The sequence below is a fragment of the Papilio polytes genome, unplaced genomic scaffold (assembly GCF_000836215.1).
Source record: "Papilio polytes unplaced genomic scaffold, Ppol_1.0 DF824247.1, whole genome shotgun sequence".
In the NCBI taxonomy this organism is placed as follows: Eukaryota; Metazoa; Arthropoda; class Insecta; order Lepidoptera; family Papilionidae; genus Papilio; species Papilio polytes.
The window spans coordinates 105,087-118,970 of record NW_013524957.1 but is presented as its reverse complement, the minus strand read 5'-3'; the positions used below and the strand labels follow the sequence as shown (position 1 = coordinate 118,970).

The window sequence follows — 13,884 nt, the reverse complement described above, 5'->3', positions numbered from 1 at the left end:
CTCCTTTGATGACCTATATGAGCCTGAAGATCTAGATGACTTCCTCGGAGGTAAGTGCTTTTCAGCATTAACTGCTTAAGTTCACACTGCGGTATAGTCATTTGTATTCAAAAACACAACTACAATATATTTTGTACAAGAATTGTGCAGTGGAAATATGTGATTTGTATGAAGATTTCGCGAAGTGAGAGGACTGTGTCGAATGACCTTGAATCGCTAGGATATTAAAAAAGACATACTAACAATTTAATGTAGAACATACAAAATATTCTTGGAATGCTTAAAACTTTCTGGGATTTTTAATTTTAAATTATATAAATTTTATTTTTACAGACGACCACTACATGGATAATTACGATCTGGAAAATTATGAGGAAATGCTCGAAATGGGATTGCACGTTCCGAACTTACTGCTGTTGTGAGAACTATCTCCTCAGCGTCTCCTCGTACAAGACGCTTGAAAATATTTTTATTAGTTCTAATTTTTTTTTTCAAACTACCAACAGTGAAAAGAGACCTAATTTTAAAATAGTTTTTTTTTTGTCTTTTAAATAACGGATTCCATTGTACATTATGATTTTCTCTAAATATTTCTGTTATTGTGTACATTTTAATTAAGTATAAAAATTGGTGTGTTTTATTATAAATATTTCTTCTATCATATAATAGATATCATTCAGTTAATTATAGTTTTGACGTAGGTTGGTTATTGTATTATCTGTGATGGAATGTTTGCTGTAATTACATGTTTAATTTGGTTTTAGTCAATATTTATCATTACATGTTGCATATATTATATAAAAAAGTTTCACTCTGTATCCTATAAGTAAAGTCTGAGAAATGTGATAGTATAAAATTAATTGGTTGTCTTATTTCATACTGGTTTTTTTTTGTGATGTTTGAATGGAAAATATAACTGCATGTGAGATTGTGTATTATTTTTATGTTTGGGTGTTTCAAGTGTTTAAAATATTTAGCTATTTCTGACATGGACGTTACCAAGGAAGAGAATAGGGGGGCAGCAGGTCGAAAAATATAAACCATATTAATGGTATCCTCATATCGGTTTTCCCTTTAAGTCTGGACCTATCCGAGAATATTAGCTAGCGATACCTACAATTTAATATGCAAATTGTAAAAGTTAATTAACTGGCAATATTCTTTTTATTTATTAAAGGTCCGTTGTTAATAGCAAGAATCTTTTTGCCATATTAACATATTTTATATCTATTTATGTTTTATTAATAGCTAAAACTCTTTGAACTTGTACATTGTTTCTTACTTGATCTTAAATCTCTTATACTACAATTAATTATAAATTGTATGTGATTTTTTAGAACATATCCTATTTTTTTTTTCAAAATGTTTTGTAAGTGATTAATATTATTAGCAACCTTTAATATTCACCTTAATTGTAAAAACTTTTAATTTACCAGGATTCATACACATTGAATGAATATTACTTTTGTTTTCTTGTTAGTGAAATGAAACTTTTTTTTATTATTTATTTATGGGACTATTTTTTAAATTACTTTTGTGTGAATGTAAATGATTGAATTTTATTCAACAAAATAAAATGATAACTTGCTTAGTATGGTTGGCATAATGTAAGTAGTTTTATTTTTTTGATTTTTCAGTTATTTAAGTGTTAGGCCGGAGCGTGCTGTGAGCATTTAGTTGTGAAGTATGCAGCTGTCACCTCGGATACATTAATTTGTTATAATTTTAGTGATTCGGAGTTTCGATGAGTACTTTTAGTTTAGAATTTTTTATTTCACTTAATATTTAACATTGATGTAGTTATTTTTTGTTCGTTATTTTATTCTTAATGCATTGTAATCAACATGTGTTGATTTTATATTTTTTGGTAGGAAGTGATTTTGCTTTGTGGACATATTTAAGAAATCAATGGCTTTATATATTTTTTTCTAAATATTTTTTTAAAGTGCAGAATTGTATTGTTTGTTTGCCAATGAACTGGAACTTTTGTTTACATCGCGCCCATTTTTGTGGTGGATAGAAACAGTCTTAGGTAACTTTATTTTTTGAAGCTTAGAAGTTCTTGCACTATTTTTCTAATAAATTAATTTCACTAAACATTCCTTTGTTACTGTTTAAAAAAAAGGAAGGACTGATTTGAAAATAGTTTTGTTTTTTCTGTCTTGTGATATTTAAAGTTGTTTTGTTATGTGATATTTCTTAACACCTGTGGTTGCGCTTTTTATTTTCATGTTAATTTTTTTTTTCAATTTCCCGTCTGAATTAATGTTAAAAACGTTTATAGAAGGAATATACAATATATTTTGGGGGTTTCACTTGGTGGTGACTTTTGTTTAGATTTGTGTTTTAGACAGAATTCTGCATGAAATGGTTTGTAAAATACTCTTAGTTTTTATACATTTAATTATTGTAACATCATTAGTAAGAAACAAAATATAAACACTCCTCAATAACATATTTTTTTTCATTCTTATCCCTTTTTGGTTATTAAAAAATCATAAATAGGTTATTCTAAGGGTATTAAGTTAGCATACACATAAAAATATTAGCCAAAACTTTAAGGTTAATAAAACCAATTGTGCTTACCGCACATGGAGATAAAGTCCTTTATATATGAGAGTATATAACAAGTATTCCATTTCTATGTAGAAATCTAAATATAAAGATAATCTCATTCTCATTGATCATGAATTCATATTTCTGTGTCAATAATAAATATTTTATACTTGGAAGGACCAAATGGGATATGAAGATAAATAGTTTTATACATTCTATTGTTTTTATTATTTACATCTACCAACAAAACTGTCAACAAGAGTTCCTCTAAACATTCATAATTATACAACTATTAGATATCATATATGTTAACATCATAGTTTGTAGTTTTTATATAAATGTTCCACCATCTCCCAAGCATACCAACATCAACTACTCTTGAAGGAAAACTGAAGAATGTAGGCTTTAGGTACTGGCATTGTGATTTGTATATGTCGCATCCGTAGTTTATTTCAGAAATATATATCACTGAGGCAATTCCAAAATTCCTATAATGTACTACTCCTTCATTGTAACATCTATCTAAAAAGCGTAAATGCTCTATAGATTTAGGATTTACACAATCCTCACTCACTAATATAACCTCGTTGGTAATACGTTTCAAATTATCCTTAAAATCTGCCTCGCTAGGATTATTCCGAACAAGACCATATAAAGTTGTAAGACCAGTCGCCCATATAAAAGCTTTCGTAGGTTGCTCTTGTACGTCACTTCTTAGGTCTTGCAACATTTGGCGATAATCAATGAATAGATTTTTCCAATAGTCAGCCCATCTCTCGAGGATTGTTCCTTTTAACTTTTCAGGAAACTTGATTTTGGTAGGATTCAGCTTTGCTATAGCATTCGAAGTTTTTGTAATGTTTCGTAACATTGTGTATCGTATTCAGTTAATTATATCTTTGATACAAAATCATTCACAATATACTAAGATAGCAATTTAAATACCTAAATAAACATTTCTGAGATATAATAACACATAACCTCTTTCTTCAGGCAATATTTATTTGACTTTGACATCAAGTTGACTTGTTTCCATTTGACATCAGAAATGTTCAGTTTCATGCAATAAAAAAATGTTTTTGAATTAAAGATCAAAACTTGCTTCATGATTTATTAAAATATTACAGTTATGAAAATGACGCCGGCGTTAACAATTAAACGAACTGTTATCGTGATATGTGCTTATAACGTTTGATTAACCTTTTCTATTCGGCATATAACCCCCTACTCCCTTAGCTGCTCGTCGTATTCGGGTAGTATCCTCAAAACCCTTCATATTTGGTATTGGAGGTATGTCATACGGTGGCATTCCTGGTGGTGGAGGCATTTGCCTAGCGATCTGAAAATCATACATTATTGAAATTAAAAGAAATCACTTCAAAAAGTTTAGCTGATGATCATAGCAATTTTTTAAATAGAAGGTGGTAAACTAGTAAGCAAGCGTTTTTTTTTTTCGATAAAATAGCGAATAACCTGCTGCCTATATATAATCGACATCTAGAAGTTAATAGTTAAAAGAATGCAAATGCGTTGTCTACGTTTAATGCTCAGAGGGAGAGGACGAGACGTACATACAAAGAATGTTTCTCCATCCTTTACGTTTCCTCTCCCGTCAAATCCAGTTTCTCTTTCCTTACTTCCCTTACAAAAAAATGGTAAGAGGAGTTGAATTGGCTTTCGTTACTATTTGCTATTTTCGAGATTAACAAATCTGTAATTCACAAAAGTGTGAACTATACTTACACGTCTTAAAACCTGATGATTTTCCATTGTCTCACCATAATTTCTTGCAGCCGAAGCGCCTTTCTTCTCACAGAAGGACGTCGCAAGATAAAAAGAGAGAAACACTAAAAATATGTACGGTTTCATTGTGAATGTTCAAATGTATTAAAATAATTTTAATGCATTAACTTGTCTGCTTTTAAATAGTGCATCGCATGGAATCGCACGCAATAAAATTCTTTTGCAGACAATACATTTCCTGTGGCGATACACGCGCGAGATTACTAGATAAAAATGTGATGATTAAATAATTTAATGGGCCACTATAACACGTTATGTGAACATTGCAAGGTCATAAGGGCCTAGATTGGCGGTCTTAAAAACTAAATATTTATTAAGAAAAACCGTTTGATTATCACAACTCACTAATACAAACTCTTAAACAAATATCAGTACGTTACAATTATGTCGAATTCACGAAAGCATGATAGAAAAAAATCGTTTTGATCACATTTTTGTATGTTTTTTACCAATTTTTTAGGAAATTTTATTTGTATCTGGCAACTATAATCAATATTCTTATGGAAGAACCGGGGGAGTGGTAGTGGTATCTGGTATTAATCAAATAATGGATATTTTGGCAAAACTGAAAATTATAGAAGATTTACAAATAAAATATACAGTCATTAAATTATTTGAGTTAAAAATTTTTGTTGCCACTAATCGTACAATAATGGGGACATTTAAACCATCTGGTGACACTGATTTGTAATTGTAGTGCTACCCGCCAAAAATCGCGATTCTTTGTTTTAAACGCAGTGGACAATTTCTAAATTTAATAGGCGGAGAAAATATAAGCAATTCTAGAGAATATTTTAGACTAAAATGGAATCGACGATTACGCCGGTGGTGGCTGCAGCGGCAGGCAAAATTTTAAAGCCATCAAAACGCTCCGGACGTGGTGTTCCTCAAATTAACGAAATATATACGAAGAAATGTTCTTGTAGCAGAGATAAAACGATGGTGTTTTGTCGCGCTTGCGGTTACTATTGTAATGGACGTATTCGTCTAAAATGCCAGCAGCATCCTCGAGTAAGTTACGATTTATTAAAATCACAGGAGAAAGAAAAGTCAGAAATTCATTCCCCATTTTCTAGTGTGAAAAAATCTAATTATTGTTTACTACTGGTATGTTAGCGTCCGTAGTTGCGTTTCGATCCTTTAACAATAATCTTCATGTATCAAAGAAAATCACGTTTTATGTTTTGTCAAAAGCATTTTTATGGTTTACATCAGTTACTAAACATTTACATTTTACATGACAATTACTACTTTTGTGAATAGTATAGATTTTCTGACAAATTTTATCAATTGGAGACTAATAATTAAAAGTTTTAATTTTAACAATTATCTTAGCTACTGTTAACATTGGCTTATAAATGATCTAACTAGGAATTTCATAATAATACATTTATTTCACAATTTCTCACACATATATTGTCTTCATAATTTTGACATCCCTAAAACCCAATTATGTTTCCATATAATTACCATTTTGCTTTAGATTTCTAACAACTTTTGCGATATTACACTCATAAACATGTTTGGACACCAATATTCCTAGATGGTAAAAAAATTAATCTGTAGAGAGCAAAAAGCTCTTTAATAATGACTTCTTGCTTTTGTTTCAGGTGACTTTTTTGCTGGACATATCTGAATGTCCTCGGTGCCATTCTTCTGTCTTTTTGGATGAAGTTTCACGCTCATCAAATAAGTAGATTATCTTTTATGTAGATGATCAATGTATAACCATGTATATAATAGTGATTTTAAGTTGAGGGCTTATTATTTTTTCAAATATTGTTACTTTTATAATAAAAGTAAACAACATTTTGAAGAATAATGCCTGAAAAGAATTTACGTTGATTTAAATTTTGCTGCATTTAAATTTAATTTGAATATAACTATTTTTTATATTAAGAAGCATTGATTGCATTTGTTGATTGTTTTAGATTTTAGAATACTTATGACCGATGAGTAAGGATTTTTTAAGTGAGTTTTTGTTATAAATACTGTACTTAAAAATGTTTAACAAAGATCATGTATCAATACATTGAACACTGTTCTTTTATTAGACAATTGTTTATTTTTAATTTAGGTGGTCCTCTCAAGTAATTCACTTTCCAGTTGAATGAGTTCAAAGAAGTATGTTGTTTTGTTTTGGTTCATATTTTATAGACTTTTTTTAGGTTTTAGTATTAAAAAGTTTCATTTGTGAAGGAATAAAAAAATGAAGCTGAAGCAAATCTTTATTCCTATTACCCTAAAATAACTATCGCTTTTACAATATTTTGACAAATTACAATTAAAAAAAAACAAGGATCGGTTATATATTTTATGGAAATATAAATGTTATGTAAATATGTTTGTATTTATATAATTTCTATTATGATTGGTATCATAAATGACATTTAATTTTGGTAATTGATCATTTCATTACCTTAATACTTAAATACTTTAAAGTTGGATAAAAACATGCCATTTATTTTGTATATTTATATGATTTGCCGCTACAAAGACTCATGAATATTATATGAAATTAAAACAAAAGTTAATATAACTTTTTTAATTTCACTAAACAATATACACTTACATTGTACAATTACTGTTAAATATTCTATTTCACTAAAAGTATTGATTATAAAACTCTAAATAGAAAACCAGCTAGGGACATCTGTTCTCTCTTTATTTCTCTCTAAGTAGTCATTGAAACTCTTTTTAGCTTCGTCTAAAGACTTCATGCTGTCTTCATCCTCTTTCTTTAGACCTTCAAATAGATCAGGATATTTGAATGTCATATCCTTTGGCTGAAAGATTTAATTTTTAGTTTAAAAAGATAAGTCAGATAATACTCATTTTTATTCTATTTTCTACAATTTCATGTCTACAAGAAGTGAAATTACATTTTATAAGGGAATGAAACTTATTAGAAATTATAAAATTGTACTTTATCATGGTGAATAATTAAAAAGGCACACTTACTAAAACAATGTAGGCACATTTAATGTCATCATCTTTTACAATATATCCTTTGCCGTAATCTTTACGGAATTTTCCCATTTTTATGTTAGTTCTCACATCTACAATGGGGATATTGTAGATCTTTTCTAAATAATTTTTAATATCAAACTTGGTCATTTCCATTGAGCAATGAAATTGTACAACGTTAGGAAGTTGCTTTGGTTTTGGACGAACCAGCTTCATCCAAAAGTTAGGTAAAAATACTCGTAGTTGAGGATTCCCTCTTTGATAAATAGGGTACCTATGTATTTAAAAAGAAACCATTAATGTAGAAATTAATTAAAACACAATGTTAGTGGTGTAAGGAAAACTTACCATCGAGTTGACATGGTTACACTACTTGTTTTTTTAAATATATATAAAGATATTCTAGTTTAAGTTTAATGGAAACGAGTAAAACCAAAATATTGATACATAACCTATTTTGTTTGAACATTGACAGTGACATTTGATGCCACAGTTCAACATTTTTTGACATCAAATATATCAATATTTGGATAAATGAATTTAAACAATCATAAAAGTACTTGAAACATAGCACTAAGGTACAATTTGCTTACAGTTGGATTACATGATACCTTAAAATAAAATCTTAATGGCAAAATAGAATTAGAAATATAACACAAATGTAATAGCAATGATAACATTAGATAAAACACTGGTAACAAAAACTTTACAAACGTCAGTTTAGTTATAAAGATGGCGGTGGCCTTGTCACCCGACCAAGAGTTGGTGAGTAGAAATAATACAAATTAATGTGAAAATTCTTCTATGCAAATAATTTAATTTGACCTTGATTCATTAAAATGTGTACTGGATAATTTGCAATCTCTTTATAACTCTCAAATACATTTGAATGATTCCCAAACTGTGTTGTCGTTCACCATGTCATCAGTGTTTGTTTTGGTTTCGAATTGGTTACATGTTTTCTATAATGATTAAATGTTTGTTTATTTTCGAATTGTTAGCATTATAAATTTTAATCTATAATTGTTAGATATAATGTGATAGCTTATTCTTAAAGATTATTATTAAATACCGGTTATCACAGAAAAACTCATTAAGTTTCCCTTTATGTTTTATTATGTTTTCCCTAATCAGCAACAATTTATTATGTCATATTTTAGTTAATTAACGTAGAAATGACCATTATTACCATATGACTAAAAGTGACTAATTAAGTATAGTTTATTTGTTTTTATAACACATATTGCTTTACTTGTTAATAGACATTTTATAATACAGTCATAAATAACTTTCAATGGCCACAAATTTCATAGTCATGAAATTGACTACTTGAGTTACTTAGCAATAACATTTTTTTCTTTTGTCAATTTAACTAGATACTTTATTTAAGTATAAACAGTTGTATCTGTGATTATAGTTCATAGTTTTTGTTTCTTGTTTTGTCAATTTGGATTTCTTTTACTTTGTAGCATTGCTTAATGCAATCTTATATAAAAAACGATTGAAACTTTGGTAGGGTTGTCTGGTGAAACCAGAGTGTTTCTCTACAATGTAAAAATCTAAAAAATAAAACTTATCATGTTGAAACATTTTACTTTTTACCGAATTTTTAAATTTGAAATATTATTTTATTACTCTCTTACTTATACCACATTACTTATGCGGGTTTCAGTTTTTATTTGTATTTTAATTTAAAAAAAATACATTTGTCCTCGATGCTTTCCTAAATTTTGATTTTCTTCCTAGATTTTGGTACAGTTTTCTGAGGACGTTTGCGGTTAATAATTTTGTGCTATTATGGATTTAAATAAGGAATAATTTTGTGCCTTGTAGTAGTCTTACACAGTTCTGTAAATTATGTATTATCAGTTATAGTTGCATATTAAATTGGACAAATGTGGGTACTTTTAAGAAAAAGAAAATAATAACTAATGCTACAATTTTCAGGACACAGACTACCCTATGTTTTCCATATATCTTTTTTTTATATAAAAAAAATAATAAGCATTAGTCACTTGGGTACCCATTGCTGTTTTTTTAAGTTAAGTATTATAAGCATGGAATAACTACAATGTCTTTTATTGGAAATATAGTTTTTAATTATTGCGCGAATGATATGTACTTAATAATATTAGTATTGTAGATGTTTAAGTGTAACATTTTTAAAATAACAGGAAATATCGATTACCGTCGGCCGGCGACCGTTGTCAGCCGACTTCCGGTCCGCTACTCTGTATCACGTCTTCATCAATTTCTATTTCCATTAATTATTGTAGCGATTTATTATTGTAAATAATCTATTCATTGTTCATGTCGAAGGCACGAGTATTTGATTGAACGGAAGCTTATATCAAATGAGAATAGATTTTATTTTTTATACTTGTTTCTGATAAGTTAATGTTTACCGTTAAAGTTTTAAATAAAATATGAAATATTTACCTTGCTTCATAACCTTTCTATTAATTGGTTAATCAGAATCCAAAATACATAGGTGTATGCTAAAGAACATTTTCACAATAAAGTTGTCTTATCGTGATTTTCGCCCAAACATTTGTATTTATACATATCGGTATCTCTGTTTTACCTAAGAAGAAAAGAGACGGTAATATTTGTGTAAGTTTTTTACCAAAGTTAAGAAACTTTCCTACGCCTACCTTCAAACTTTGTTTACGTACAAGTTACGAGTATTCGGGAGCGCGCGTCCTACCAGTAAACTATTTGTTTTCGTCACTTCCGTTCATGTCTATTAATAAAGTCGTGATTTGCAGGTACACATTAAATTGAATGCAACGGAAATGGTGCTTATATGGGTCACCATATAAATGTAGCATAGTAATATGAGACCGGTGTTCGCATAAGCGGCTCAAGAACTTGGCGACAACTAAATCCGGTCATATAAAATGAGCACCGAGGCTCTGAGGTAAACCGAGCTTGGTTTCTTAAAGGGATTTAGGCTAAGCGCCTGCGTTCAGCTACCTTCAGCACAGTATGACTATGTTGACGTCATGTCATAAAAAAAGTGCAACAGTGTTTTTCAAATGCTCAATGACAAGTTTCGTCCTCGAGTTGTATAAATAAATTTCAAATAATGGATTTCTGGAAAAAATTACATACATTATTAATAGTTTCTATTTGGCGTCCGCTGAATATTCCGTAGGCGTGATATGTCGCGACGATTACATAGTCCCTCAAGCTTAATTTTTTATATGTGAAATCACCACCCGGGCGTCGCTAAATGCTTCAGTGGAGCACTATAGAAAAGAATATTATCCATGTTGAAGGAAAGCGTGTGGGTGTTAGAAATTTGTTTGTCGTATACACGACGCCCACGCGCCGTTGGCGTCGCGAGTACGACCCACGCCGTTTCTAAGTAACAACCGGGTCGCGTGACTCATCCTGGGACCGTGTGCCATTGCAAATTAATTCCGATATACCCACCGGTCCAACGCGACCGACTTACATAACTATTACGAAGAACTGAGCCTCGTAATGCTACCTATTTTACTCTCTCATATTTAATAGTATGATATTTAAAATACATTTGAATTAGTTCAAACATAAAACCTTTTAAGTGTAAATTCCAACATTCTGTTACCAAGTTCAACGCCAACACGATATGTAGGTATTGAAGTTATTTCGCAGGCCGATTTGGTTTTCCCTTACAATGCAATTTGCAATTCTATCACCCAGTTACTTAGGATACGTCTCAAAGATTGCATCTAAATATGATTAGATCCTATTTGCGTCATGGGTGTTAGTGCATAAAAAAAACTAATATACATTTACGTAAATCAAATATTCAAAAAGATCATTATACGGTATGTACTTTTACCTTTATATCACGGTGATCTATAGGACAGTTCTGATTTGGTGTTCCACGCGCGCGATCGTCTGTGTGCGTCCTAATAGTCTTTTAAACTTGCGTAAAAAATTAATTAATTCCCCTGTGATTTTTGTGTTAGTGTTTTATTGATAAGTGAGAGAAATGTGTTTCAATGTTCATCTAATTTACTTTTTAATTATACTTAAATTCTGATAAGGTTGCAGAGATTTCGATTAGTGAAAATAATTACATATAACAACGAAGTTATCTAAGTTAGATTAATGTAGTAAATGATTACGATGTAAAACTGTAAAAACGCTTCAATAACACTCGTACTTAGAGTTAAAAAATCGTTTATTCTTCAATTGTTATAGCTGTTGATCAGAGATTTATCAATGAAAGTAGTTTTGTCAATGTGTCATTCATAAATTGACGACGTTTTACAATTTGACGATGACGTATACACAATTGCATCGTCTATAGTAATTCCCGATGTGTTTGCGTGAGTTAAACACACGTAAGCGACGCCGCACCGGAAACACATCCCGGAAGAATTAACCATCGGCGCCCCGACACGCGCTCAGCGCCCTTGCAAAGTGAATACACTGATTGACAAAACTAAACAAGATATTAAAACAACTTCACGATAACGATTACAAATTCGTAACTGATTAAATATAGGTAGGTTTTAATTTAACACTTAACTAGACAAGAACTATATCCTAGCGAGAGAGAATACATTTATTTTCACTTAAAGATGGTCTAAATCATAGTGTGATAGATCAAACAACAACTATCTGTATACGTTTATATAAGGTTTACTCTTGTGCGCTTATGCGAAGAATAATGAAACATCCTGTATATGTATGCATCGTACGTGCACTCGGTCCGTACTACTTTGCGAGTCAAATGTATTGTTCTCCGTTCTTCCAGCATCCCTTTTAAATCTCGATGGTTTTTGTTCCCGGATAGCCTCTTAGCGACGCAATTGAAGTTGACTTGAGACGAAAATGCGTTGTATTCTTGTAAAATGATATAAAAGCATACGAAGAATATGCGATTTATATGTTTTTACGGTAATGTATCTTGAAATTACTCATTTGATAGAAAATATAATTGAGTCAGGGGATTAAAATAAGTAAAAAGTAAAACATTTTTAAACATAGGTAGGTACCTAGTTAAATTTTTGTTTCGTATTTTCATGAAATGATTAACTATATTTTTAGGTTTCAAAGTGTTCTTCAGGGAACTCCGTCGGGTCCCTAATATTAGACAGATTCCTGGGAACTTAGTATGAATTTTTCGATGTTGACAACTCAACTGAACTCTCGTAGGGTAATTACAAAGCTTTTGTTAGTTTTAATGGGGGTTATAATAGGTTCGTGAGAGCTTTTTGTTGTTTACGTTTTGTTATAATCGTCTATAATTTGTTCAAATTTAAAGCACAAGTAATTCACATTCGATATACCGATTCGTTTAGGAATTTTGTCTTGGTCAAATGAAAGTGTGACCGATTAGTGAAATCTGTGAGTGATAGATAAATCGATCAAAGTTAACAGTGTCTATGGCCACTGAAGTACCGAAAATATCGTGGAAAATGGAGAATGCTGTCATCCGGAAACTCCTGTTCATTTTACGGGTACTAGTTTTTTTTTTAAGTGCGATCAAGCAAGGATTAAATCACTTAAACATCGGTGACAAAACGATAACATGACCCAGTTCATCATTCATTACTTGCAGGGTATTGTTTTATTTTAAAGTGTTTTCGATTTCCAGGTTTCGACCACCTGTATACATTGTCTATGTTTCTTCACACTATTAAGCGCAAACGCAATCTTACTTCTTACTAATATTATAAATGCGAAAGTTTAGATGGATGGATAGATTGTTGTTTTTTAGAGTTTGTAGCCTAAATGGCTGAACAGACCTCGATGTGATTTGGCATAGACGCAGAGGATAGTCTGGAAGAACACATAGGCTACTCACTTTTGTACTTTTTAGTTCCAAGCGGCCGGAGTCGCGGGCGAAAGCTAGTTTTTTTATAAAACTTTCTCACTACAGAGCATTTCAGTGTTGGTAACATGAGGTAATGTCTAACCGGCTACTTGTAATCTGATGCGATACTTGGAGACTCATTATGTGCCGTTATCATAGCATTCCAACATGCTGATTCAAATATCACCACTACACAGACCTATATATATTTATAAACTAGCTTTCGCCCGCGACTCCGTCCGCGTGGAATAAAAAGAAAAGGAAAGAAGCCTATTTGTTCATCCAGATTATCCTCTATATCTATGCCAAATTCCCTCGATATCCGTTTAGCCGTTTAGGCTATAAACTCTAATAAACATCTATCTGTCCATCTAAACTTTCTCATTTATAATATTAGTATGAAGTATGATGTTACTCTTCGATGTACTGGTCTCCTGTTACAATCACTAAATGAAATAATAAATTATTACCTTGTAACTTTTATTGATTAAAAAGTAACAAAATTAATTTAACCAAATCACATTTATATCGATACCTTGTCGTGTATTGTTTCAAGGATTGCGATCCCACAATGTCTAGTCCCTGAATTCTGTAAAAGTATTGGTATGGTACGGTTTTATCACTTTTATACGATTGGAGTACTTTTTTTATTACATAAGGTGGCAAACGAGCAAGCGACCACCTGAATCCGCCAATGTGGCGAAGCGACCGCAGTCTATAGACATCCACAATTACAGATG

At 30.8% G+C, this 13,884-nt stretch overlaps 2 protein-coding genes across 2 annotated transcripts; both read right to left on the bottom strand.

Annotated features, from left to right (window-relative positions):
- Window positions 1–2,236: 2,236 nt before the first annotated feature.
- On the bottom strand, window positions 2,237–3,579 carry LOC106110348 (uncharacterized protein C19orf52). Its single transcript, XM_013292151.1, has one exon. The coding sequence runs from the start codon at window positions 3,425–3,427 to the stop codon at window positions 2,849–2,851; it is 579 nt and encodes a 192-aa protein (XP_013147605.1). The 5' UTR covers window positions 3,428–3,579; the 3' UTR covers window positions 2,237–2,848.
- A 3,310-nt stretch (window positions 3,580–6,889) lies between these two features.
- Window positions 6,890–7,794, bottom strand: LOC106110264 (54S ribosomal protein L23, mitochondrial). The gene is made up of 3 exons (XM_013292029.1): window positions 7,675–7,794; window positions 7,321–7,600; window positions 6,890–7,145 (listed from the first exon to the last, which is right to left on the bottom strand). The coding sequence occupies exons 1-3, from the start codon at window positions 7,686–7,688 to the stop codon at window positions 6,987–6,989; spliced, it is 453 nt and encodes a 150-aa protein (XP_013147483.1). The 5' UTR covers window positions 7,689–7,794; the 3' UTR covers window positions 6,890–6,986.
- Between the last annotated feature and the right edge of the window lie 6,090 nt (window positions 7,795–13,884).